The sequence below is a fragment of the Melopsittacus undulatus genome, chromosome 2 (assembly GCF_012275295.1).
Source record: "Melopsittacus undulatus isolate bMelUnd1 chromosome 2, bMelUnd1.mat.Z, whole genome shotgun sequence".
NCBI classification, from domain to species: domain Eukaryota; kingdom Metazoa; phylum Chordata; class Aves; order Psittaciformes; family Psittaculidae; genus Melopsittacus; species Melopsittacus undulatus.
In genome coordinates, this window is record NC_047528.1 from 83,019,193 (window position 1) to 83,044,400 (window position 25,208).

At 39.8% G+C, this 25,208-nt stretch overlaps 1 protein-coding gene across 10 annotated transcripts in view; it reads right to left on the reverse strand.

Annotated features, from left to right (window-relative positions):
- The window catches only part of DMD (dystrophin), a 1,017,291-nt gene that overhangs the window by 36,586 nt on the left and 955,497 nt on the right, over positions 1 to 25,208 (reverse strand). For 5 of the 10 annotated variants that reach the window (XM_034074486.1, XM_034074485.1, XM_034074493.1 and 2 more), the window contains 7 exons: positions 22,736 to 22,937; positions 19,332 to 19,417; positions 16,800 to 16,957; positions 8,309 to 8,475; positions 6,089 to 6,200; positions 909 to 1,045; positions 95 to 133 (listed from right to left, as the gene is read on the reverse strand). In XM_034074486.1, the coding sequence (XP_033930377.1) occupies positions 95 to 133; positions 909 to 1,045; positions 6,089 to 6,200; positions 8,309 to 8,475; positions 16,800 to 16,957; positions 19,332 to 19,417; positions 22,736 to 22,937 (901 nt within the window). The remainder of the gene's footprint in view (positions 1 to 94; positions 134 to 908; positions 1,046 to 6,088; positions 6,201 to 8,308; positions 8,476 to 16,799; positions 16,958 to 19,331; positions 19,418 to 22,735; positions 22,938 to 25,208) is intronic. The other 5 variants (XM_034074494.1, XM_034074487.1, XM_034074490.1 and 2 more) reach the window with 1 other exon arrangement.

Here is a 25,208-nt window from a genome sequence, read left to right on the forward strand (position 1 = left end):
TGAATTTATGTAAAACTAAAGAAACAAACAAAACAAGTGGGGGAACGCAGCAGCAGCAGTAGCAGCAGCAGCACACTTCAGCAAAAGTACTCACGCAGAATCTACTGGCCAGAAGTTGATCAGAGTAACAGGACTGCAAGACAAAAAATGAGGAGGTGAAGAGAGAGGCAGAAGAAACTCAGCAGCAAAATAACTACAGAAAGGTTTTGGGGAAAAAGAAAAAAATCACAACAACTGAAAATCAGAAATCCAGCAGACCAACATGAGTGAATGTGAAGAGCAACCAACCAAAAAGTGAGGAAGAAAATAAACCTAAAATAAAAAAAGAGAAAGAGCGAGAACAAGCTGCATGCAATTGCCATTAAACAACTTACTTAACTTGTAAAAAAAACCAAAGGCAACAGGGTTAACTCATTGATTTCTCCATGTGCATCATTATTGCTTCTTTTTATTTTTTCTCCATAAAGACATCAAAGCATTTAATAAGACTGAATTTATAGGGTGAGAAAAGAAGAAATCAGCTGGGAAGCTTGCAAACACAGTAGCCTAATTAAAAAAATAAAACCATGGAAAGACACCCATTTGGAAGAAAATAAAAATTTAATGAAGAGATCATTAGTCTCCAAATTGCCATATCAAACTTAGAAGTTTATAAGGCTGTCAGTAAGACAGTAGGTATTTTTCTTTTACTAACTAAAGCTGTAGCTCCTGTATAAAGACAGGTAAAAACAGACAAAGGCAATGGCAATTGGAATCCCAGCTTGTGCTTTCCTGCCAGCCAAGGTTAACAGCAGTGAAAGACAGAAAGAGGCTTTATGCATTTAGGAAGTGAAGGGATTTGGCACCAGCTGGGGAGCTCAAAGAGCATATCAAATGAACTGCTATTTAGACACTTCAGAGCTACTCACGTTTCCATGTTGTCTCCCTCCAAGACAGTTTGCACAGGCAGGTAGCCCATTCGTGGGTGCTTTGCAAAATATCGTTTTGTTCGAAATTTGTTTTTTAGTACCTTGGCAAAGTCACGGACGTCTTCTCCTGAAGTTGTCTGAAAGCCACAAATCACATTGAAATCATCTTTCATGAGGTTGTTAGCGTTTTTTGGCTGCCTCTTCCTTTACTGGGTCACTTGGAAGATCTGTGGCCACACCAAGCAGAGCTGCCAAGAGCTAGATCTCCAGAACTGCAAATTTTATTTACTTATCACTGTCACCTTACAATGCACTACACAGTGACACTATTAGTGGGGAGGGAGGAAGAAAAAGGGGAGCTCCAAAACTCTCTGACAGGCTCACACCTCGCCTCTAGTGAACTCAAGAGGGCAAGCAATAATTAGAAAAGAATCCGTTGTCTCCTCATCTGGCTCAGGAGACTCCCTGCCTGCTTTTTGTTCAGGACTAAAATGACTCTAACAGAGGACACGCAGCCGATCAGTGTGTCCAGCCTGCATAGGGAGGATACACAGCCTGTGATCCAGCTGCTTCACTGGCTGGATCCTGACTCTTAATACACACTTGTCACCTACATCTCAAGGACTTGTCAGTCTACAAAAGTCAGACCTCTTCTTTTGGAGTGCTTTCTTTCCAGTTTCCCTTCTCAGCCTCCTCTGCCATTAATATTTTGATCAAAGAGAAGCAAAAAGCAGGTGCGAGCTGCTGAAAGCTCTTAGATCAGTTATTTCGTCCTGTGCCTGTTTAATCTGAAGCTAGCAGGCAGTCAAAATCAATACCCTGAGATGAGTACAAGCTGCATAAAGTATTCTACTGCCTTGCCTGCAGTGGGCTCTCCTTGCTACTGTAGAGACCAACAGAGGACTGCAAAGTGGAATTAGTTTCCCAGTTTCCCAAAGATCAGAATGAGCCAGAAAGAATTCAAAAGACATCTGGTGGGAAGATGCAAGACTTCATGTGAGTCTGATTCAGAGTTGGACACTATTCTGAAGAATTTTAATGGAAGACTTCAGTTACTTTAGTCAGGCTGCACTCCCTTATCCACACCTCACAGAGACATTTGACCTTGAAATCCTGCTCTTCTACAGTAAATTTCTTCCTGACCCACATAATCATATTGCTTATCCAGTGTATCTAATTTGAAGGAAAGGAATGAGGTAAAAGTTAATCTTTATGACATTTTTTAATGAGTTCTACACCTTCTCTTTAGAGAGGAAGAAGGTGCTGGGACATATCATTCATGCCAACTTTCTCTGAGCTGCTGAAACATAGATGTATATATTTGTAATGATTGCCTGGGTAGAAAAATTAAGGATGCCCTGGAAAATAATCTGCAAAAAGACTGAAAAGCATCAACAGAAGGACAAATGTTATCCCTGTACCGACAATACCTACAAGCTTCATGTAAAGCTGGAAAGAATTTGGCTCACTATCCAGTCAGTTGATCTAGTAGGAAAATTCAGTGTAAGCAATGGCTGGCAGAGAAGTGACACAGCAGACCATACAAACCAATACAGCAGCATCTGCATTTTCAAGAAACTGAGATAATGCTTGATAATATTAAGTATCACTTCCTCAATGCATCAGAAATAAGATATTGTAGGGAAGGGGGGGATCAGGCATGCCCAGACCACCCAGAGGACTCTGGAAAGGGGATTTACTGAGGCGGCCTCACATGACCCAGCAGGAGGGAATTCCCTCTGCCAAATACCAACTGCAAGGCCTGCTAGGATTGCTTCTAACCAGGTCAGCATCAGGAGAGCACAAACAGTACATCAGTTGGGAACAGAGGGCATCTTTTAATATTTAGTATTGGTATAAATGGATTAAGCACAGCTTTCTGTAGAGTTTGTTCACCCGTGTCATTTGTAACCATTTATTCCTGCCTTATCTATTTTCCATGTTGTGAACACTTTCCATTGTATTTGACTATAATTTGGATTAAGCATTTTCAGCTATAATTAAGAATAAAACATTCTGTGCTTCAGCCTTTTAGGGCTGTTATTCCCCCTTGCTCCCACAAACTTCTGCATGGCCAACACATAGTAAAATTGTGTGTTTGCACAGAAACTTCCCAATCTAGCTGGTAGCATAAGAATCCCAAGAAGAAAATACATCTTCTACTGACAACAAGAAGCACCAAGCACCTCTCATACGATCCAAATGCCACTTAAAAAATGTTCAAGGAGCACAAGGCAAAGAAAATGTGATTATTATGTGGACAGGTTGATAAACTAAGGCTATTTTCAGCCAGACTGTCCGATTTATACCACAGGTATTTTATTACATGATTTTCAGAGTAAAATCAGCCAAACCAAAATTCTCAGCAGAACTGGCTTATGAGCAAAAAACAGTGGACTTGCAGCATCCCAGTTCTTTTAAATCAAAGCAGTATATAAGCAGCTGGGTAGAGCATATTCCAAAACTATCCTAAAACTGGAACTATTTAATCAGAAATAGTCTGACTCTATCCAGCTTGATTTAGGAAAGTGCCTTGCCAAGCCCTCAGCCCAGACAGCCCAACTGCAAACCCTAGCTGTTGACAGGTATCTTGGTTTGACACGCTTCCTTGTAACAAGGTGGTTGATGTGTCACTGTCTGTTAAACCCAAACAGAAAAATGATGCTACATTTAAATCCCAGTCTAGAAGCTGCTTTCTATGCTTTATCTTAAACCTCTTTCAAAAGAAAAAAAAAAGTCATCTATCTTTGAACAATAAAATTGACCTCTGTGGCTTTCAGGAATAACTGTTGCAATTTTCCTGCCTAAATGAAAACTAGGCAACTGCCTTGCCCTTAATTCTGCCTCAACTTTTTGCAAAAGAGGAAAAGCTATCTCATCGCTCAGATGTTTAGTATGAGCTCTCAAATCTCCCCTGAGCAGTATTAAAGACTGCAGTGCTTCAAAATCTCCTGGAAGTAAGAAGGAAGGTGAGTAAAAATATCAAAACACTTCATTGTGTACATCTAGCTATTGCAAAGATGTATCAGAGAACGCATCTCATGTTTTCTGTCTACCAAAATACATTTCAAGGTCAGAGATCTGCCTGGAGGAAGAGCAAAAAGTGCTCTACCACCTGCAAACCCCTCTTCATTCATTTAGAACACAACTGCATACTGGACACAATAGCTTCAGTGGATGTCTTGCTCAGTCACACAGGACTTGGGTTTATTTTTTTAATAGCAGCAACACAAAAAAAGATCAGGGCTTGCTGTGTGCCACAGTCACTTTTACCTTTTCCTTTTTTACCCAGTTAATCCTTCTCTAATTCAACTGGCTGCCGGTGCAGCCAGGCACAGTGCATTAGCACAGGCTGCTGGAGTTCAGGATTCACAAAAAAATGTACTGGCTGTGAATGGTTCTTCATACTGATCGAGCAATCTGAATGTGGCTGCAGGTTTTCTGTTTGCCACCATGTTTACCTATTAGTAATCTGTTTTTCCAGGGAGAACAAAAACCTGCTGGACCTTGTGTTGCAATGACTTTCTGCGGGCTGTGGGAGTGTCTCACAATCCTTTTTAGTTTCTCTCTCCTCAAAACACATCTTATGAATAGGGTAAGAAAATAATAGCAAGAAGTTGGTTTGTGCACTCTCTGCACCATTCACAAATCTCCCCTCCCATGTTACTTATTAGCAGGAATGAGGGTGGCAAACTGCAAAACAAAACTGTAGCAAATCTGTCAAGGAGGTATTCAGCTGCAGCTGGAAGGAATGCTCTAAAAAGGTCGGTCGCTCTCTTCCTGGCTCTGTATACAATGCTGATCATGAGATTCTGCTCTAAGAATGCCTGCAATGGAGGAGTCTGTTCAAACCTGCCCAGGCAGTGCATTTCCCTTTGACGTGTGCAGCAGTTCAGGCAAATCGCCCTTTCCAGTAGCCTCAACCCCTGGGGGGTGACGCTGAAAAGCAGCAGCCAGTGAACACTGACAAACAGCTAGCAAATTCACAGTAGTTGCCCTTGCAGTGATTCAGATTAAATACTGCTATTTAAATGCTATAGTAAAAGTTCATAGGTAATGTAAATAAATATACTGGGTTTACTTTACTGTAGTATTTTAGGGGAATAATTTTTTTTCTCCCTTTCCTAAGTTTCTAAGAAAAGCTGAGAGTCATTACTTCATTTTGGCCATGCCTTTTTGTTTGGATGAAGATATAAAGGCCATTCATAAAATTTTATGAGGCTAGACTGTAAAATAGCTTTGAACCATATATATTTGACCAGCAGATGAAAGTATGAGACTAGGGTCCATCCCATCCCACCAGGAAATGACAACCAGAGAGCACACTGCTTCAATACCACCATGAACAATAGCAAAGGCAGCAAAAAGCTCAGTTGGGCTGCATCATGGAAGAACAACATGAGAGATCCTCTCATTTATGCCCATCTGTGCTGGTGGGGCCAAGAGCGGCCAAAACCAAAAAGCAGGTTTTTTACATTGAAGGAGTAAAATGGAATTTCCTTTCCAGCTTTCTGGGAAGAAAGAAATGTTTACACAAAAATGCTCCTTTTGAGAGCTGTGAAACAAGGCTGAAGACCCTCACCACACCATTAATGCAGCACATCTGCATGGTGTGTGAAATCAGCTTCCAGTCTTCAGTAATGAAATCTAGCTTGCTGTTCTTGAGAACTTCCCTGGTATTTTATATCATCGAATGATTATACAAGACCAAGGTACCACTACATAGCAGAGAACTGAAAAATGCAATCACAGTATTGCAGGAAAAAAAGTGAAGTGGCAATTTGCCGATGAAAGGAAGAAAAATCTCACACTGATATGGAGAAAACATTGCGACCTAAGATATGAACGAGTATTTGCACAAATCACAGGCTTCCTGCAGGACCCATAAAGTGAACTTTGGCACTGAACATGGAACAAGTCATTAGCACACAATAATACATTACAACACAGCATTGTACAAATAATGAACTTCAATTTACTTCAAACCACTGAAGTATCCTTTACCAAGTATCAGAAATTGCTGGCATATGCAATATATAAAAGGGGATTTAATCAGAGAGGGGGTGGTGGAGAGGGAAAAGAAAAGCCACCCAAATGCTCCATTACCTTGCACATAGGAAATGAAGTTTTTCCTTTCTATGTAAGAAGGGACAGTAAGGGTCAGTAAAACAGCTACTTACTGGTGTGCAGTACTCCACCATGGGGTAGTGCATTTTATGACCTTTTGCCACACGGCCAGAGAAGAAGCAACTTTGGCAGATGTCATAGTTAAAGTGCTTTAAACTTCTGTACCTAAAAGAGGAGGAAAAAAATTCATGGCTTCAGAGATTTGTATGTGAGCACTTCATATCAGCTTGTCAAGTTTTCTGTGTTAGTAAGTTCTCTTCCCCGAGATGTCACATGGTGTGCAATGCTTGGCAACGCTCCTCTGCTACCAAGGGACCGGTATTGCTGCCTTAGATGTTTATCAAAGGTCTGAATCTTCAAAAAAGGTGTTAACACTGGGCAACACTGAAAAATTTCTATGCACTCACTCACTCTGAAGAGGAAAGACACCACCATGTTTTTTGTTTCTATAATGCCAATTTTAGTTCTTTGGCTCTTCATCATGATTCCTAACACAGGACGTCTGAGGAAGTAAAATTCAATTAAGTAATGCTCTTCTCAACGAGTCACCCCAACAAACGCCTAACTGCTGCATACAAGGCAGGAATTTGTGACTTTCCTATCATCTCTAACAAAACAATTTTCCTGTATGGCATTCTATCCATGCAAAACTCCAAACACACTTTTGGGCCATTATTTAACCTCATCAGCTCTGTGAGGCACCTAACTGCTGTATCTGCTATGCTGAAGTGCCTGAAAGAGCTAGAGGCATAAGGGTTGTCTTGTTCCAAATACACGAAGCAGTTCAGTCACAATGACCTCAAAAGAACATTGTTTTACATTCACTGAGACACACAGTATTAGCTTTCTAAAAGCCTTCCAATACAGTATCTTTTTGTCAAGTGTGTACACAGGGTTTCAATGGCTTGCAAAGCCAGAGAAAAAATCTGCGACAGACAGATTCTACTATCATGATAATAGATTTGTTATATAAATTTAAGAGACAGATGAGATCAGTCAAGTAAAATTAGATGCAAACACAGAGATCCAGTGTCTACTTCCCAAGTTCTCGACACTCACTACAGACTACCCATTCACTTGCTATCCTTTGATTTTCCAAGGGCTGCATTTTTCAGTTCCACCTACTGGTCTTTGGCTGTTTATATAAAACTGTGTAACTAATTCAGTAGTTCATAAACTGTATCTGGGAATGGGAAAATTAGACTTTGTGGATGTGTTAAACTACTCACTTCTCATCCCTACCTCTTCCTCAGTAATACTCATCATTTCCCAGTTAAGATACTCAAGACGAATAAAAGCAAGAGGAGAAGAATTTATGTGATTAGAGAAAACAGCCTCTCTGAAGAGAACTGGGATTCAAATCAAAGAAATACCTTAATTTTTTCCCGTTTCCCACTGCCCGTGAAATTGCATGCTAGAAAGTACTGCCCCATTACATGCATAAAAGCAACATTCATACTCTCACAGCTAAAGCAAAATGATGGCTTTTCTATGTACTGCTTGCTCCTGTTGTCTATCTGGGTTTTACAAACAAAATTACAGAAAGTTCTTTGTAAACAACACAATACTATAGAAGGACAAATGACAATGGTAAAAGACGACCTAGCATAAAAAGGACAGAAACCATACAAAGCTGCTATTGCAAAGCAAAGTGATAAAACAAGTCTAGGCATAATTGAAAGTGAGTATTTACTTAGCCGTTAAGTGGATTCTCAACAGGCATACCAACACACAGCCATTTTACAACACAGTGACTTATTCATTGCCATAGTAACTGTGGTGTCGATCCAGATGTTTAAATAGACCAGTAACATTTCCCCCACTCCAGGTTAATGTTCTACCAACAACATTCTTTCTCCGGGAAACACACACGTAGCTTTACAGTCTGTGAATTTTCAAGGCATTTCCCTGCTTTATACAATGGCAGAGAGCAATTCGTTAAGATCCAGTTCAGAAAATGTAACTGCATGTATGGGACACGGAATGTAAAGCAAATCATTCTAGTTGTGCAATCCACCAATACTTTGGTTGAAGCATGGAAAGACTGGGACACAGAGGAAGTGCCACATCATAACTGACAGATGGCTTTTGTCCTCACCAACTCTTGCATCACTGTACTCTTTCTAGGTGTTACTCTCCCTCATGTCCCATCACAGTTATTTTTTCCCTGAACAAAATTCATAAAATCAAGCACTTGATTTGTCTGGAAACAAGCAGAGCTCTTGGTCTACCATGCAGCTGTACACATGGGCAGAAAGGGAGCGAGTTTGTACCTGAATCCAATAATTGGGCACTCCTTGCAGATGTTACACTTCGCTTGGTGTTTGGCGGTCTCAGCAGCAGCCACCCTGTGCAAGACTGGCAGCCACACCATGGACTGTGGTTCCAGCCTCATCCAGTCCAGGAACAGGGCTGCTTCAATCTCTGGTTTGTTGTTGGCCTGTAACATAGGGGGGAAAAGACACAGGATGAGCTCAAGGGATCTGCCTACTACCAGCTAACTAACAGTTCAAGCCATTTGCTTCCTACCTACGCCGTATCTGTCCAGCTTTTCACCCAATCCAGCCATTTGTAAATAAAATAAAATAGAAATAATCTCCAGGATGCTGCCTTCAAGCCAGGAACTGAAACTACTACAAATGTTTCAAATTTCTCTCTAATTCCCTCCTACAATAGACAGCACTACCATAAACTCTGTCACAGACAAAAATCATTCACTTAGAGCATCACCTTTCATGCCTGATCTCATGTTTCCTGTCTCTCTGATCTGAACCCGCATAGCACTGTTTCTCACCTATTTTAGAAACAGTTTGTGTTATCCAAGCCCTAAAAAATGCATGTCTTTTGATCAAAATTCCTTTCTCCTTAACATCATTATCACATTGACCTTTCTTCAAAACACAGACATAAGGAAATCATTCAAATCCTTTCTCAAGCCTGCTGTTGAACATGTGAACTCTGCCTCCTTAAATGACTCAAAATCACTCTTCTCACCACATCATCTCAAAATTTCTTGTCACTGCCTACAAACACAACACAGTCTTGTCCCACAGAATACAAACGATTTAGCCTTATATTCTATTCCTTCCCATTTTCACGTCTTTGCCAACAGAAAAGAGCCTATGAACACTTCCTGGCAGCCCCATTCCTCTGCTGCCTTCCTACCACATCCTAACCAGTGTGATTATTTCAGGTATCTCTTTCATGGTAACTCTGAGGCAGCTCAATCACAGAGCTAAATCCCATTGCAACGGGGAGCATGCACACACCAAAAAATAATGTATCAGCCCTCCCTGGCAGCACATACACTATGGAAAAACAAACAGCAAAGGGACAAAAACACAAGGCAAAGGGGGACAACAGCGATCTATCTGCGTGGGTAGAGGTCAGGCTAGCCAGTGCAAAGAACAGTGCAGAATAAAGGCAAAGAAAATTTAAAGGGGTTTTAAGGAGAGCAGTGAAGTAACAGTCAGTGTTTATGGGGAATGTATATTCAGTGTGCAGGGTGGTGAGAAGCCAGCATAAAAGTGGTTATCTGAGAACCTTGGAGCTGATTTCAACACTGAAAGAGAGGTGATGGATCAGATAGAAACAGTTAAGGGAAGGACAGGAGGGAGGAGGACAGGTCTGCCCAGGGAACAGCCCAAGTGATGAAGCAGGCTAACAGCCTGCTCCATTTCTCTAAACCACTATTACGTGCTAATTCAAATTCCCTGAGACATTTCCTTCTATTCTACCCAACAGAAACAGCATATTTATGTCCTGAATACATTTAAATCCTCTGTTTTTCTTTTCTTTGGACTTTCAAACATAGCCCTCAGTGGGCCAGTCTTTTGTATTTCAAACTTCACAAGGCAGTCTGTCCTCCTTTGTGGTTCCAAACCTATTTGAAGCATTTAAATAAATAATAAGCATTAATGTATCATGTACATGGACCAAGATGAAGAGGAGATTGAGTACTGGAGTTTTTTTACAGTTAGTCTCAGCTACTTTTCCAGTTTCTCAAGAAATCTGAGTGTAGCATGGCACAGTGAAAACCTTAGTGAACTGAGAACGCTAGGCACTAATTTGAAGGAAAAATACCACAGCTGCTATCAAGGAAAGAGCACTATAGGGAAAACCCATAAGGTGTGTGTGGGGTTTTTTGTTTGTTGCTGCTCGGTTTGTGAGTTTTGCTTGTTTGTTTTTAAAGCTAACGCTGTTTATAATGTTGACAAACATATCAACTGATCAATACTTGGAGACTGAGAAAAATGCAGTCTCCTAGACAGAACGCCTGCCACAAGAAAGATGTAGAAGAAACCCCAAACAAACCAACAAGAGTATATCTCCTGACTAATGCATTGTATTAAAATTAACCTTTAATGCAATGCATTAAATGCTACTGTAATTATTTGGTTAATTAAAAGCAAAGGGTTTTTGTGGGGCAGGGCTTTCTACTTGAAATACGAGTTTGGGAAACCATCTACAAACTCCTATAATTGCATTTAAGAACCACATATAAGGATTTTTAATATAGTCATACATATCCTCTTTGGATGCTGGGGTAAAAACCATCAAACCACAATATATATACAGTTATCCTGATAAAGTCCCTTATGATTTAATATTAACTACAGGTCTTATAAGAAATAGAACAATCTTTTTAGCTTTGCTTTGTTTTCCACACACTGCAATATTTCTAAAGGCTCCTGCATTAAATCCTGCTTCTCTGTTTTTTCATGATGCTACAGAATTTAGGAACCCCTTCCAAAAGGGAGAAAATCAAAAGTACAATGAAGTCCAGCTAACACTGGCAACAAAAATTGTTCGGAACAGCAGATACCACGTTCTGCTGCAGGACATCAGTGCATTCAACAAAAGTAAATTTGGAGCTCTCGTAAAAGAAAGGCATATTTATAAAAATTATCTTCTAAATGTCTGTTCTTCAGCTAGCAGCCAGGACAGTACAGGGTTGGGGAGAGCTTTTCTGGGGCTCACTCAGTGAGCCAGGAACTACACTGGCGAAACATTACACTTTCTACACAGAGGTCCTCTAAGCCTCAAAAAAAATTTAAGAGGATCTCCTTAATATGCCATTTCTAATAAAGAACCATGAAGTGTACAGAAATGCTGCAGTGCAAGCTGCAGTCAGAATAAGAATGAGCTGCTCAAAGCGCTGCTCTCCACTTGTAGCTGCTTTAAATTTGCAAGGGAAATGCTGCAGAGTGAAAGACTTTCTGTAACACCCAAAGATCTATTTTAATTTTGCAGTCACTGCTGACTGCCAGCAGCCCCAATAGCTGCCTACCCAGAGCTCCACGTGCTGGCTGTACAAAACCTGTGCTCAGAGAGATTAGGTGCATTAAAATGAATCAGAACTGGTTCCGAATTATATTACATGAAGATTTAAAGCCACATGGAGGAAAGCTGGTCAGGGTCAGATGGCCCAGGACAGACAGCTCTTGACTGTTCCCTGAGCTGCTATTGCAATTTTGTTAATAATCTCTAAATCCGGTAAAGGCAGCAGCTGAAGATTTTGCATAAGGGGAAAAGTCTGAATTCATAGAGTTTGTATCCGAACCAACAAGATCAAGCTGTAAAGAATATTAACGGTTCTTCTCTTGAACACATTTCTGTGCAACTCCCGATTTTTATGGTAATAACTGAGTGAATCATAAAGTAGAATTCATAAAGCCCTTTCCAGCTTACAAGTAACAATTTGTTATGGGAGACATTCAAATTCATTATGTTCCAGACATCTGTTTTTCAGTATTTATTCTGCAGAAACAATGGGGGAATAGGAAGTCGGGTAGTGCTAGCATCTTCATGCAATACTTGGCAGTTGAATTCTTTGGGGCTTTTTTCCTCCCTCTTATTCTAGTTAGTAGTTTAAAAAAATATCCTATGCTATATTATCTATCCATAATATAAAATATGCTCCAAAATAGAGTCATGGTTTTACATGAACTATGTGACATATTTTTTTGGCAAAATCATACAATATAGAAGAAATTTTTGATAACATTTTTTGATGAGCTATATTCTGTTTACATGCAATGTAGGAGATTAACTGGAAATAAATTAACATTGCTAGTCTAATGTAATTTTTCATCCGGGATGGAAAGCTTTACGTTAGTTTAGGTAAATATTATTTTGGACAAACAAAACTGAGGAACTGGATTCTTATGACTTGTTAAAGTTTAAGAATGCAGAGCAGGCCATGAACAGCAGTCCTATCCCCCTGGAGGGAGAACAAACCCTGCTCAACTTTGTCATCCACTCTTGCATTACACTTGATTGCATTGACTACTCCAGTCAATGTTTTAGTGTTGTGAAAAAGAGTAATAAGATAAAAAGACCATGAACCCAGAAGTGAATTAGTGTACAGCTTTATATCATCCACACTTGAAAAACAGCATCTTCCCCAACCCTAAACCATTTTAAAATAGCTCTCCAAAGCAGTTCACTTGGAGGACTCTTCAAGAGTGCCTCCCACAAAGTCAGGCACAGGTTCACAAACCCCTGCTGAAACAAACCCAAAATTGCTGTTTTATGACATTTGGGTGAATGCTCCATCCCTGGCAGTGTTCAGGGCCAGGCTGGACAGAGCCTTGAGTGACATGGTTCAGTGTGAGGTGTCCCTGCCCATGGCAGTGGGGTTGGAACTTAGAAAGGACTAAGGTCCTTTCCAACCCTATCTATTCTGACTCTATGACATCTACAGCATAGCAGCTTGAGGAAGGATTTGCTAGTTCCCTTAGGCCAGTTCTCCCATATCAGCCAAAGCAGAAGAAATATCCTATGAATAGAAAAAAGAGCTGCCTGGATCTCTGAAAAGAGATCGAGTCCCTCAAGAGTAACGTTGCATTTGTACATTATTTTCATATAGACCTCTATGTAGCTATATATATAGGTATCTGTACACAGTATTAACTGATTAAAAAAAAAAAACAAACCAAAAACTCCAACAACGACAACAAAAAAAAACCCAAAAAACGACCTTCACAAAAGAACCACCCAACCAATTCAAATCACAGCATTTATGGCTAAAGTCACTATAAGGGTCCTGGCCCAGAATCTGCCATACCCAAACTCCACCTTAAAGGACTAACAAGCTCCTATTTTGGCTTTTATTTGCCTGAGTAAATACACTGGATTTGGACACATTTATGGGGTTGTTAAAAACGGGCTGATCTTGCTGTATCATTGACCAAGTATAAACCTAGAATTTAAGACTAGAAAACAGAATATCAAAATACTTTCCTCTGTTAAAGTGCAAATGAAACAAGATTTAAAATACAAATTTGAATTAACTCTACTCATTTCACCACTCCTTAGCTTTATCTGTACTAGCTTTTCACATCAAGCACACCGTTGCAGGAAAGCATACTTAAAGCAGTTTATTTCCAAGAACCAAAGATCCAAGAGTTTACTGAGAAACAGCAAGAGACATTTTCATCTCAGCTGCACTCTGTTTTCACATCACATTTCTTAAAAGCCCCAGTGTCACAGTAACTCATCCAAGGCAGTGATGTGAATTCCTAAGTCCTATTTACAGTATACAAGGAAAGCATATTAATAATTTCCCACTGTGGTTAAAACACAGTGCATGTGTCCTTCAGTTCATATCAATTCCCTATCCTGTTTACTTTAAAAAAAGAGTACCCATCACAGAACTAACAGGAAAATGCTTTCACACTGCAGTAATACTGAATTCACACAATTTTTCATGGATCTATAAATTGCTTTGATGCAGTCTGAGCCCAGGCAGAAGTACATAGTCTTCAAATGGTCCTTAGATCAAGCTCTTTGCTCTGGTGTAAAAATATTTTTCCTTTAAAATCTCGAAGCAGAAATCAGATCCCCCTGCCCCACGTAGCAAATATGAGTCCCATAATGCACTTCTCCCAACAATTACTATCAGCACCTTCCCATATATGAAGGAAACTATGGAGAGTAAGAGTTGGTGCTGGCGGGGATGAAAAGCAGCAGGACAACAGCATCATCCTGGGGTAAGGGGCCCAGAGTGCAGGCAGGAGTGGGCAGCGGGTAAGCTGCTCCCAACAGCTGGTCTGGGAAGCTCCTCCTCCTCAACCCTCATTCCCAAGGACTTCCACTTCAGACTGAAAAGTAGGAGAGGTTTTTCCCTGTTATCGCAGGGAATGGTAAGCATCCTTCTTTTTCCTTCTGTTGTGCAGGCAGACAAGGCCGTTGCCAGGGCACCTAACCTAAGGGGGCTGGGAGAGCCATTTCTGAAGCACACATTTGTTGCAGACTCTGACACGACTGCAATTTATTGCTTGCTTATCATCACCAGAAAGGAAAAAAAACCCAAAGAAACCCTAAAGAAAAAGCACTCCTCACTGTGGGAGTACAAAGACTTAATTTAGTTCCACACAGTCATGTAAACCACGGATCCTCACACTACTTTAAAAAACTGAATTATCTCACTCCCCTGAAAGGAGGCCACTGGGAGTCCTGTACAACCCTCCTCGGCCACCCAGCTCCTCCAGCTCCTCTGTTTCCCAGGCTGCTCCCTGCTCTCCCCCAGCACCTCTGTGCTGCCCCCCAGGCTCTGCACCCTTGGATCCCCCATGCACCACCATCCTACACCCAAAGGAAGTCTCTGTGCCTGTCTCCTGGAAAGGTCTTACTTCTTCCCACATCTCCAGTCCTGGCTGCACCTTTCTTTCGTGCCTTCTCCCACCCACCCTTCTGCTTCCTTCATCACTGTTATTCCTACTGCTGCTCTTACCAGTGTTCCCAAAGGGTGGCTGGTGCCTGTTATTTTTCCACTCCTAGTTCCTTCTATCCCCACTCCATGTGGGTTCTCCCCATGTTGTTCTTCTCCCTAGAGCTCCCTTCCATACATTTTTGTATTTCCCCTCCTCAGCTGAGCCTCCCCACCACTTTATGGTCTTCCTGGAAGATTGTCTGTTCTGCCACAACACAGGTCAGAAATCACCCTCCCACTCTGCAAGTTAAAATGAGAAGAAAAAAGAATGCAATTTCTCTTACTTCAGATAAGAAGAAAACGTATTTTTCAGTTCAGGTAAGAGAAAGAAACCTCAGGTTTTTCTACCTTCTGATTTATGAATGTGTCAAAGGTTGTGTCCAGCTTGCTTGGGGTGTTTCTAGAAATGCTGGCAGCTGGATGCGGTACAGTATTCAGTTCAGTGGCATGTCTTCATTTGTAATGACAATGTTACAAACTCATTGTTTTCAAATAAACATTTATTCCAAGGTTGTCTTCCTACTTTATAAAAACTGGCTTTATGTCCCCCACCACAATGAATTTTATTGGTTTTTTTTCCTTGTATACACACACAGAATTTCAGTCCCCTTTCCAAAAAAAACCCATGTTTTTGTTAAGATTCCAAGGTCACTTTCCTCATCAGATTTTCAACAATATTCCCAGCACTGTTGCCATTCACCTGGGGAAATTATAGGATTCAAGGAATCCTAATTTCTAGGGAAGGTCATTTGCACAAACAAGCTTTTGACCATGGGTTTGCTGCGGCACCATTTTGCGTTGATGTCACCTGAAAGACCAACATGAAACTTGAGGCTTGAAAGCCACGGCAGGGTCTAACTGAACTATCAACATTACTACACAGAATTTATCAGCATGGGCTATATGGTCCTATATAACATCAATTTGGAAATGGCATCAAATATGCATTTGAATTATAAAAGATCAAGACATCAATGATGGAAATGGGCAAATGTGAATCCTGTTGAATGAACCCATTGAAAGTTTAAAAAATACACAGCAAATGTCCCCTCACAACTGATGTTTGTAGCGATTTTAGAATTAGATTCTTTTTGTAGTCACTGTGTAAGAAGACTACTTTCAAGCATTAATATTCATTGAAAAAAAGAAAAAACCTTGCTGTATTTTGCTTACTACAGAACTGAAACCACTACATAATGAAACTTGAGCAGCAGGCAAAAAAGCAAACAACTCCCCCGCCCCCAACCAAACAAAAAATCCCCCAGGGACAGTTAGGTAATGGGAGTTCTTCCATTGTAATGCAGAAGATGCATTGAGAGTTAATCACAGACCATACATTACCTCCCCTCCTCTACCTTTTCATTAAGCAGCTGCCTTCATCTTGTGCATTCTGCTGGCGGTTAGGATAAGGATGAATAATTCCCTAACTCTCTTCCTTCCCAGATTAAATAATTCACAAGTTTGAAAAAGAGCCTCCAGTTTGCTGTGCATTCCTCGACAGGACAAGAATTCTTTCAGTAATCCTTAAAGAAAATGGGCATTATCCATTCAAGCAGTGGAAGGAGCTCATTGAGCACTCCTTACCCCTAGACAGCGCTGCAGGTGATTGCTCCTTTCCTATGCTCCCCTGAGCACCTGGCTGTCACTGGTATGTATATGCCCCAAATTTAGATTAACCATTGCTGTTCACCTACACAACAGCAATAAATGGGGATCTACTGCTGGAAACAGAAACTTGTAAAAACAGGAGCTGCCGTAACAAAGACTTAAACTGTTTGCAGGGTTCAGCTACAATACAAAACATGATGACAATTATTTGCTGTCTGGATAACAGCATAATCTGTGCTTCTTCTACCACAGCCAGAGAAACAGGCTAATTCAAATAAATCTTATCAAAGGAACAGCTTAATAGACCAATGAACACTACCATGAAACAGCTCTTGGTACCCTAATCTGTCTTCCAGATTTTAAGCCCTCTTCAGAACAGAGAGGTTACTTTGACATGAAATACAAATCAGAAAATTAACAGCAAGGAAGCATGAACTTACGAACTGGAAGCAGCTTCTGACGCTTGGCTCGATATTGCTGCCCCCGAAGGAGGCCACTTCCCCCAGCTGCCGAGGAATCTGGATGGAGTCATGCAGCAGGAGCCCCAGCCGGCGCTGGTCACAGAAGCCAGTGGAGCTTGCCACTTGCTTGAACAGGTCTGGAGAAAGGAAAGCAGAGCTAAGGCACTGCTACAGGGATATGGCAAATAGCATGCATCATGTCAAAGGCTTGCAAGTGCGGTCAACAGCCTTGGCGGACATAAACACAATCATGGCTTAAGTTTGGCTCCTTCTCTTTCCATAAACACTGTTTTTTCTGTGAAATATGCAGTCTAGTAATAGCTTTTAATAGCAATACTGGCTTGTACCCAGGAAGAAAGGCCATTCTAACACAGCACGTGTGGCTAACAGGTGTGTTCGACTCTAACAGAGCTAACTAAACACCGGGATCTTTGAGCCACAACAACCCAAATGTTTTAAAAACATTGTTTAACCATAAAATAATCTCATATAGCAGACAGTAAGTTTTCAAGTCTTAGCAATCAACATACAACTCAGAGAATTAATTTCTCTTTCAGACAAGTTGAACTGAAAAACAAGAACTCCCTGATTTCAATATATTTTGATCTTTTAATCCAAGAGTATTTCTAAAATGAAAGAAAAGCATTACAGTATGACAGAACCTGCCATCCACTGAGAATGTTAATATCATATTAAGTTTTCACTTCCAAAGTGAAATGTCATTTGAAGCTATGATTTGTTACTGCATCATTCTGAAAAAGAATCCTTATAGGACAGAATTATTATCCCTTTGTAAAGTCAATTTAATTTGGTGGGAATTAGTTATACTACATATACATTGAGGAGGTTTTAGAGTTCATAAGAAGAAGAAAAATCAGGTTTGTCTTGACTGAAATATTTATTTGGTAATCTCCCTGTTGACAATACATGACCTGAATAAATTTTCCTTACTTTTTAGAGCTGCCTTAGTATTTTACCTGACACCAGGGATACAATTATAAAGGTGCTTCATCACTACTTGAGATAACTTTCCTAGTGCTGCTTTGACACCTGTTCTCTTCTGTAGGAATAAAGGAATGGATAGAGAAAGGATTGTTTTTTAATTACATGAATTTCACACCTGACTAGTCTATTTTTATAATAGATAATCTGGGGATAAATCTTTCCATCACCTCTGCTCCAGCACAACCAACTCTGCTCAGCTGCACAAATGAGAAAAAAGCTTTAAAAGGTGCAACTCATCACATACTTCCAGCAATACTAATAGCAACTTCAGCACAACACGGATGGTGCAGCCAGACCACAGCCTGGCAGAGACTATTTCTTCCTGTCCCGCAAACTATACAGCTTTCAATTTCCCCACCATTAAAACATTTCTACAGCCTTAAAAAGAGGGGTTATGGTTTTCTCTTACAACTTTTGGTAATCCTCAACGAAATATCATTCTGAAAAATATTTATCCTGAGTAATTTTCTTAAAAGATTTTCTGAATACTTTTCACAACACACACACGAAACATCAAGACATCTAAACTGTGATATTTATAGTGTTTGCCCCAAAATCTGATCCGATTACACAGTCTCCATTGCTGGAACTGCCTGTTTTCTCCTTAGCACTCTTCAACTTCCATTAGTAGAATAAAATAATAACAATTGATGAAGAATTGCTATGGTATTGGGTCAAATCCTAAAGGCTGTTTCTTCTAAAATGCATGAATGATAACAATTTAACCAGAGGTTACTCTTGAGAACTACTCTTACCAGTAGTTCTTTTCTAGATCCTAGCCTCAATAATGAACTGATTAATTAGTCAGATAAAGGTGAAACTTCAAGTGGAATTTTTTCAAGTATTTCAAGATTTGCCCTATTAAAATATGCAAAACTTGCATACATTTAATATATATTTAAAAGTAGCAACTATATTTAAACACAAGGTATATCATAAGAGCCTGACTATGTTGTGGAAAGCATTTTATAAAATTAATATATTTTAAAATGGAGTAATGCAAGATGTCCTGCAGACATGCATTTTTGTGTATGAAGGTGTGCTAAACTAGTGTCTCCAAAGAGGAGTTCTCATACCCCAGGGAGTGTGTGACACAGTCCATACATTAGTGTGCAGTGAGAAAATATTTTTGTACTGTTAATAGATTATATTTAAAAATAATGTTTATTTCCTCTTTATCACATCCTTTTTTTAATTTCCATTTTTGTGTGTTTTATAATTGTACATAATATATTAGTACAGTGTTGCACATGCATATAATTCCTAAATAAATATACATTTATCAGGGGTGCATGCTCAAAAACTTTTTACTGTTAAGGATATGATCAAAAAAGTCTGGGGTCTGCTGTGCTAAATTACCTAAAACCATATCTGAACCAATAACTGGAAAATACAGGGTGGAGCAAATTAACATCTCTATGCTACTTAAATGCTTATGCAATAAATAGGAGGAGTAAAACTAGAATATAAACATAAGGTAAAACCCAAAGAATTATGTTGACTTACATCTATATTTATCTTCCAGGTGTGCTTTGCAAAGGGATACAACACCAGTTTTGAAAGATAAGACACGGATCCTTCCTGTTCGGCCCCTAATGAGAAAGAAACATTGGCTGATAACATGATCCATTTATCCCATAATTTGTTTACTACAGCAAAGTTCACTGCAGTACCATAGGCATCATAAATGACATCCCCCACTGAACCATGTTGCACAGCACATGCTGGCTGGTTATTAGACAAATCAGAAACAAAGTATTAAATATGGTTGTGGCTTCACAGATATAGCTGAATTTGATTGTGCTGTTGTATCAATTCAACCAGAAACAGTCTGATTTGGAAAGAAATACCTCTTTTTTTTTTTTTTTACAATAAAGAGTCTTTACCCTACACTTATTTGAACAGGCTTCCAATGAGCTATTCTCAGAGCTGAGGTCCCTGTCAGCACAGCAAATCATCCCTTTTTGCCATAGACAATATAGCTCCATTTTCATTTGACATGAGATGCAGAAGTCGCTTTTAGAAAGTCTTTGCTTACTGTCTGTCAGCTCTGCCCTGACTTGTTTGAGAAGGCACGATTGAGCTAAGCATGAAAAAGCAGTGTCTGTCAGCAATGTGCAGCAGCAGAGGCACTTGTAAGGCGTTCAGGAAGCTTGCCTAGAAATCACAAGAAGGCAGGTGGGCTGTGCAGCTACGCTGTTAATAATATGGCATGGTTTCTGAGCTCCTCCTCAAAGCACTCAGACCTGTCCTACGCAGTGCCAGGGGGCTGCTATGCCCCACATCAGCCCCCATGTTGCTTCTGGTGAGCCTTCTCCTCATTCCTGCCTTGTAACAAGCCTGTGCCATTACTTTTGCTTTTTAATGTTACTGCAAGAAAAGCATTCTCCTCTGCACTGCAGGCGGCACGATGACAGACCTTCACATCTCTCAGTCATCAGTTTTACCTCCAGATGCTGGCTTCCCCCATAACTCTTATTCCTGATAGCATTTCAAATATATAACATCTATTGCAAACAAAGACATGCACAACAACATACACAACAGAGGAAGCTAATGCCTAAACCTGACATTTTTGAAGCAGAGCCTTACAACAGTTTTGAAGCACCACCAGTGAGAACACCATGAGGAATAAAATAAATCATGTACAGGTGTGCCACAGTCATGCATCAGGCTGCACAGGTCAGCAAAGATGCATGTGGTCTTTTTAATCCTACAAAATTGTTGTAGGAGCCAGCAGTGCCCATTTACCCACACACCTCCTCTGCAAACCCTATGAAAAGTGTAGGCAGAAACTGGTGGACAAAGCTGAACTTAGAATTTGCAGCCTTTTACTAAAGAATCTTGCATTTTTCATCATGAACAAGCATTTGTTGATTACCTGTGCTTTTCACATTCCACTCCTCTTACTCCTCTCTTTCAAATCTTTCCCAAATTAATTATCATCTGTGACCTGAGAAACTCCTCCTGATGAATAACAGGCTCATGCAAATTATACAAGAGAAGAATGTAGAATGATGATTTCTCTGCAAGGCGTATTAAATTGAAACCTGCATGAATCATGAGTTGTTAGGCTCACTCTCCTCTCCTAAGTCAAACCAATAATTTAACATGCTACTGCAAATAAACACAAGTGACTGATCAGTTAAAACAAATCCGAAACGTGCAAGATTCACAGAGCTGTGCCAATAATTAGATCAGTCATTGACTGTGAATTTGATTAATATCTTTACAAACGACAGTTTTCAATTATAAGAGAAGTAAAGATCCGGTATATTTAATTAAATGTCTCCAGTACTGCTATGCACTTCAGTTGATCTCTGCCTATTAAGTTTACAATGAAAATGAAACACACGTAACCCCAAGGTCACCTCTCTTCCCAGAGTAATTCAAACCTGAATTTTGGCAAAATAGCTTCAAGCTTCCTCACACATAAAACACCTCTCTGTAAACCTCTCTGTTTCATTGTGTGCTGCAATATGCAGCTCCTGAGCATACCTAGGGAGCTGCCTCGAGGCAGTTAATTACAAATTCTAATGTGGTACCTCCAGCACAGTGCAATATAAAGAAAACTAGATTGGACATGGCAAATCTAAACCAGATGGTCTAGCTTAGGAGCAGCCTGTGGAACAACCTTTAGTTTCCTCTTCGCCTCTACTGTGGCTGATCTGCACTAACATCCCTAGCACACCTTCTTTGTTTTTTGCTGAGTGTCTTTGTTTATATGTTGTTTATGGTTGTTGATAATTCAGAAGTGGATCAGAGCCTTGGGAAAGTCAAAGCAGATAAAATAAGTAAAACTTAACTCTTAAATGAATATAGGTACCTCCCTTACTACCAGTATGTTACACAAAAATATAATGTAATATGGGTAATTCCGTACAGAATACTGCAGCTGCTGCAGAGGATGCTATAAGCAACTGACTTATCAGAGGTGATCCTGTAGGAAGAGACTGCAAAAATCTGTACTTTTTGCAGGTGATCATTGAAGCTTCAGTGCTGTGATACAGGGTGATGGAGGGAAGAACAATGTTAAGGCACTTCAATGTGGTTCAAAATGCCAATGCAAATACAGCAATTGTCCCACGTCATTCCATTTCTATATGGAATGTTTATTCCAACACAGTAATGAGCATGTCTGGCTGAAATGGCTAATAAGAACCTTAAAAACTTCCACTGACATATTTTTTCACTAAATTCAACAAAACAAAAAATAATGGCTTACCCTAAAATTACCTTACAAATCTGTGTTGGTATTTAACTATGTATTATGAGCAACTTCATTAATCCACTTAATAGGAATACCTGTAAACTTTCTTAGGGTAAACTTACTCTGTTGTATTTACATTTATAGATACACTTTCTAAAATTAATTTTACATGACATTTTTCTCACATCTCCTGACTGCTAATGGTTGTAAGTAGATTAGATTAAGGATGAGCCTCTTCCATCTTTTAATAAGAATTATAGATTGAAAGCTATAGAAAACAGACAGCTCTGAATATGTCTAACATCCAGAAGTACAGACACATGCAAAAGTCTATATGATGGTGTTTCTCTTGAATTCTCTTTTATTTATCTAAGTAAATTAAAAAGCCATGCAAAGCTATGACATCCTGAGGACATGCAGTCCCAGTATGCTCTGAACACAGAAATCTGCTTTAATTCTGGCTCTCTCATTCCTTATCTTAATAAATCTAGGATTATAAACCTAACCAAGGGCTATATTGATTCAGCTAAATGCAGCCATTAAACCATTAGGTTTATTAAACTTTCACTTCAACTATCCTTTTTTTCAGCTTCAAGTCACTCATGTTGTAATGAGGCAAACAGCTTGCTACACTTTCCCCCTCCCCTTGTGCTACTGGGAAAGCTTCTGAGCACCCCACGTCCAGAGCACCCATACATACGTGTCGTAGACATTCAGCAGCCAGTTGAGGCACATGTCCACGCAGAGAGGAACGCTGACGAGGTTATTGTGCTCTTGTTCTAGTCGATCATAAATGGTGGTCAAGCAGTTAATGATCTGCAGAATATCCATCGGCTGGTCATTTTGTTTGAGATTGTGCTGGTCCAAGGCATCACATGCAGCAGAAAGACTCAGGAGATCCACTGTTAAAACAAACAAACAAACAAACCAACACTATAAAGAGTGAAAAGAAAGAGCTGGATTACCCATACCTAAAAACTAAATTGAACACTTTACTTGGTTTACATGCCTGGCCAAAGGACATTTTATGTTCTCTGAAAGTCATGTGCAAGACTGGTTTCAATACTCCTACAGGTATGCTATTTATTCAGCTGTGGTCTTAGAAAGCAGTGTTTATAAAAACGAACTCCATTTAATTTTTAGCTGTAAAGTACCTACTACACTTCTGGATCCTATAGAAATACTACGTGTATATTACCATGTTAGTAAAAATTAAATGTTTCCTATTTTATGTTCTTACAGATACATAGGTTACTGCATTCATCAGATGTGCTCTAAACACAGTACACATCGTCATGTTTCCTGAGACATGCTGTCCATTTCTTACAGAAGCCAAGCAGTCTTAACCAAACAAAACTCCACAAGGAATATGCAATGAAATCATAACTGAAAGGGGATTAACCTCTCCATCACTTGTCTTCTGGTGAGAACAGAAAAAAGAACTTTCCAGAAACAGGAAGTGGCCTTTTTAAATATTTATTAATAAAATGTATCCATTTTTAATTCTGCAGAGCATTTATGTTTACAAATACCTCAGTGACTTTACAGAGTAAGACACATTTAAACTCACCAGTAAACATACAAGAGTTTTTTGTCACAGCTGTTTAAAAACCTGATTTTAGTTCCTATTTAAGTCAGTTGCATTTTCAAATTTGAATGCCCAAGGCAAAAGAGAACTTTGCTTTCTCAGCTCAACCTCTGCATATTAATTTCACCAGCAGCATCACACTTTGTGGGACATCACATCAGAAAGTTATGGGATGCTAGTTTACAAAGTAAAACAGGAGTAAGATCAAAAGGAATCAGAAAAATTAGACTATTGATAACCTTCTCAATGCCACATGAAAACACTTTTCAACTCCTTACGGTGAATTTCCAGGGTGTGAGCAATGGGGATATTAAAGCCCAGATGCTGCTGTCCATGAGCAGTCACAAAGTGCTGCACAATTCACCATGACTTGAGCAAGCAGCATCTGGCTCAAAATGATCAGCCCAAAATCATCCAGGAAATTCTTCAACAAAACTGGGAAATGAAGTGACCCAACTGCAAGATCAGTTTTTCTCTCATTGGATTGAAAATGTGCTTTACCGAGTCTTGGTAAGCAACACCTCTTGGTAACACTAAATAATGTACAGAGGTTAATTGCAGAACCCCATCCAGAAATTTTTCTACAACTTGAGCCAGCTTACAGGCACAGTTGCCAAATTCACACCCGAGTACCCGATTTTACCAAGGATGAAACTGACCCTTTGGTGTCATAGTGGAGATGAAAAATATTTTAGCTGCACACAGGGCTGTTCGGTAACGCTGCGTGGACAGTATGCTGGGATTTCGTAACTGCCAAAAGAATTTCAGGAGTGTAAATTTCTCTGGAAATCAAGAGGGACTTCTGCTACTAAATCCCTTAAGCACTTCTGAAAATTTCATCCTGTGGGCCTGACATACTCAGTGCTAAAGTGAATAAGGAAAGCTTAGAATGCTATCCCTCTTATTGTACCAGGAAATTTAACTTTGAGTCTGAGGTTTTGGGCAGGTTTTATTGGAGTTCTTCTCTTTTTTTACATTAGCATATAGAAATTTATTAAAAGAAAATCTTTTGGAATGTAAAGTTTAACCTACTAGCATATAAAATATAGCTGTTCTTAGGTCAGTGTTGTATCTCACCAAAGCCTATTTATCAGACCTATTGCTATTTTCAGTCTCAAAAACACTCTTTTCTTCTAATAATTTCTTAGTCAAATTGGAAATAGAGCACTGTCTTCACAACACCTTTAACTCTGAGCTTTAGGCTGAACTCTCAGTTCCTTTGAGACTATGAATCAACTGTAATTAAATGAACCCCTCAGGCATCTGAGTGGCGGCTTAATTATATATGCAGCTACTGCTAAACATGGGTCATTCCACTCTGTGAAAGCTTTTCCCACTAATAAACAGCAACTTCTGAAAAGCCTTTCAGCCTGCTCTTTATCAACCTCCTGTCCTATCTTGAAGTTAATAGCATATGCTCATCTTATAACAAGAAAAAAGTGGTTGCCACCACGCTCTGCTTTAGGGAATTGCTTGTGAGAAGAAGAGTGGCTCTGGCCTTCACCTCATTAGCTCCTCTTGCATCTTTCCCAGCAAGATTAAAGAAATCTGTGTGGGGCTCACCTCCCAGAACCCGGAATTATGT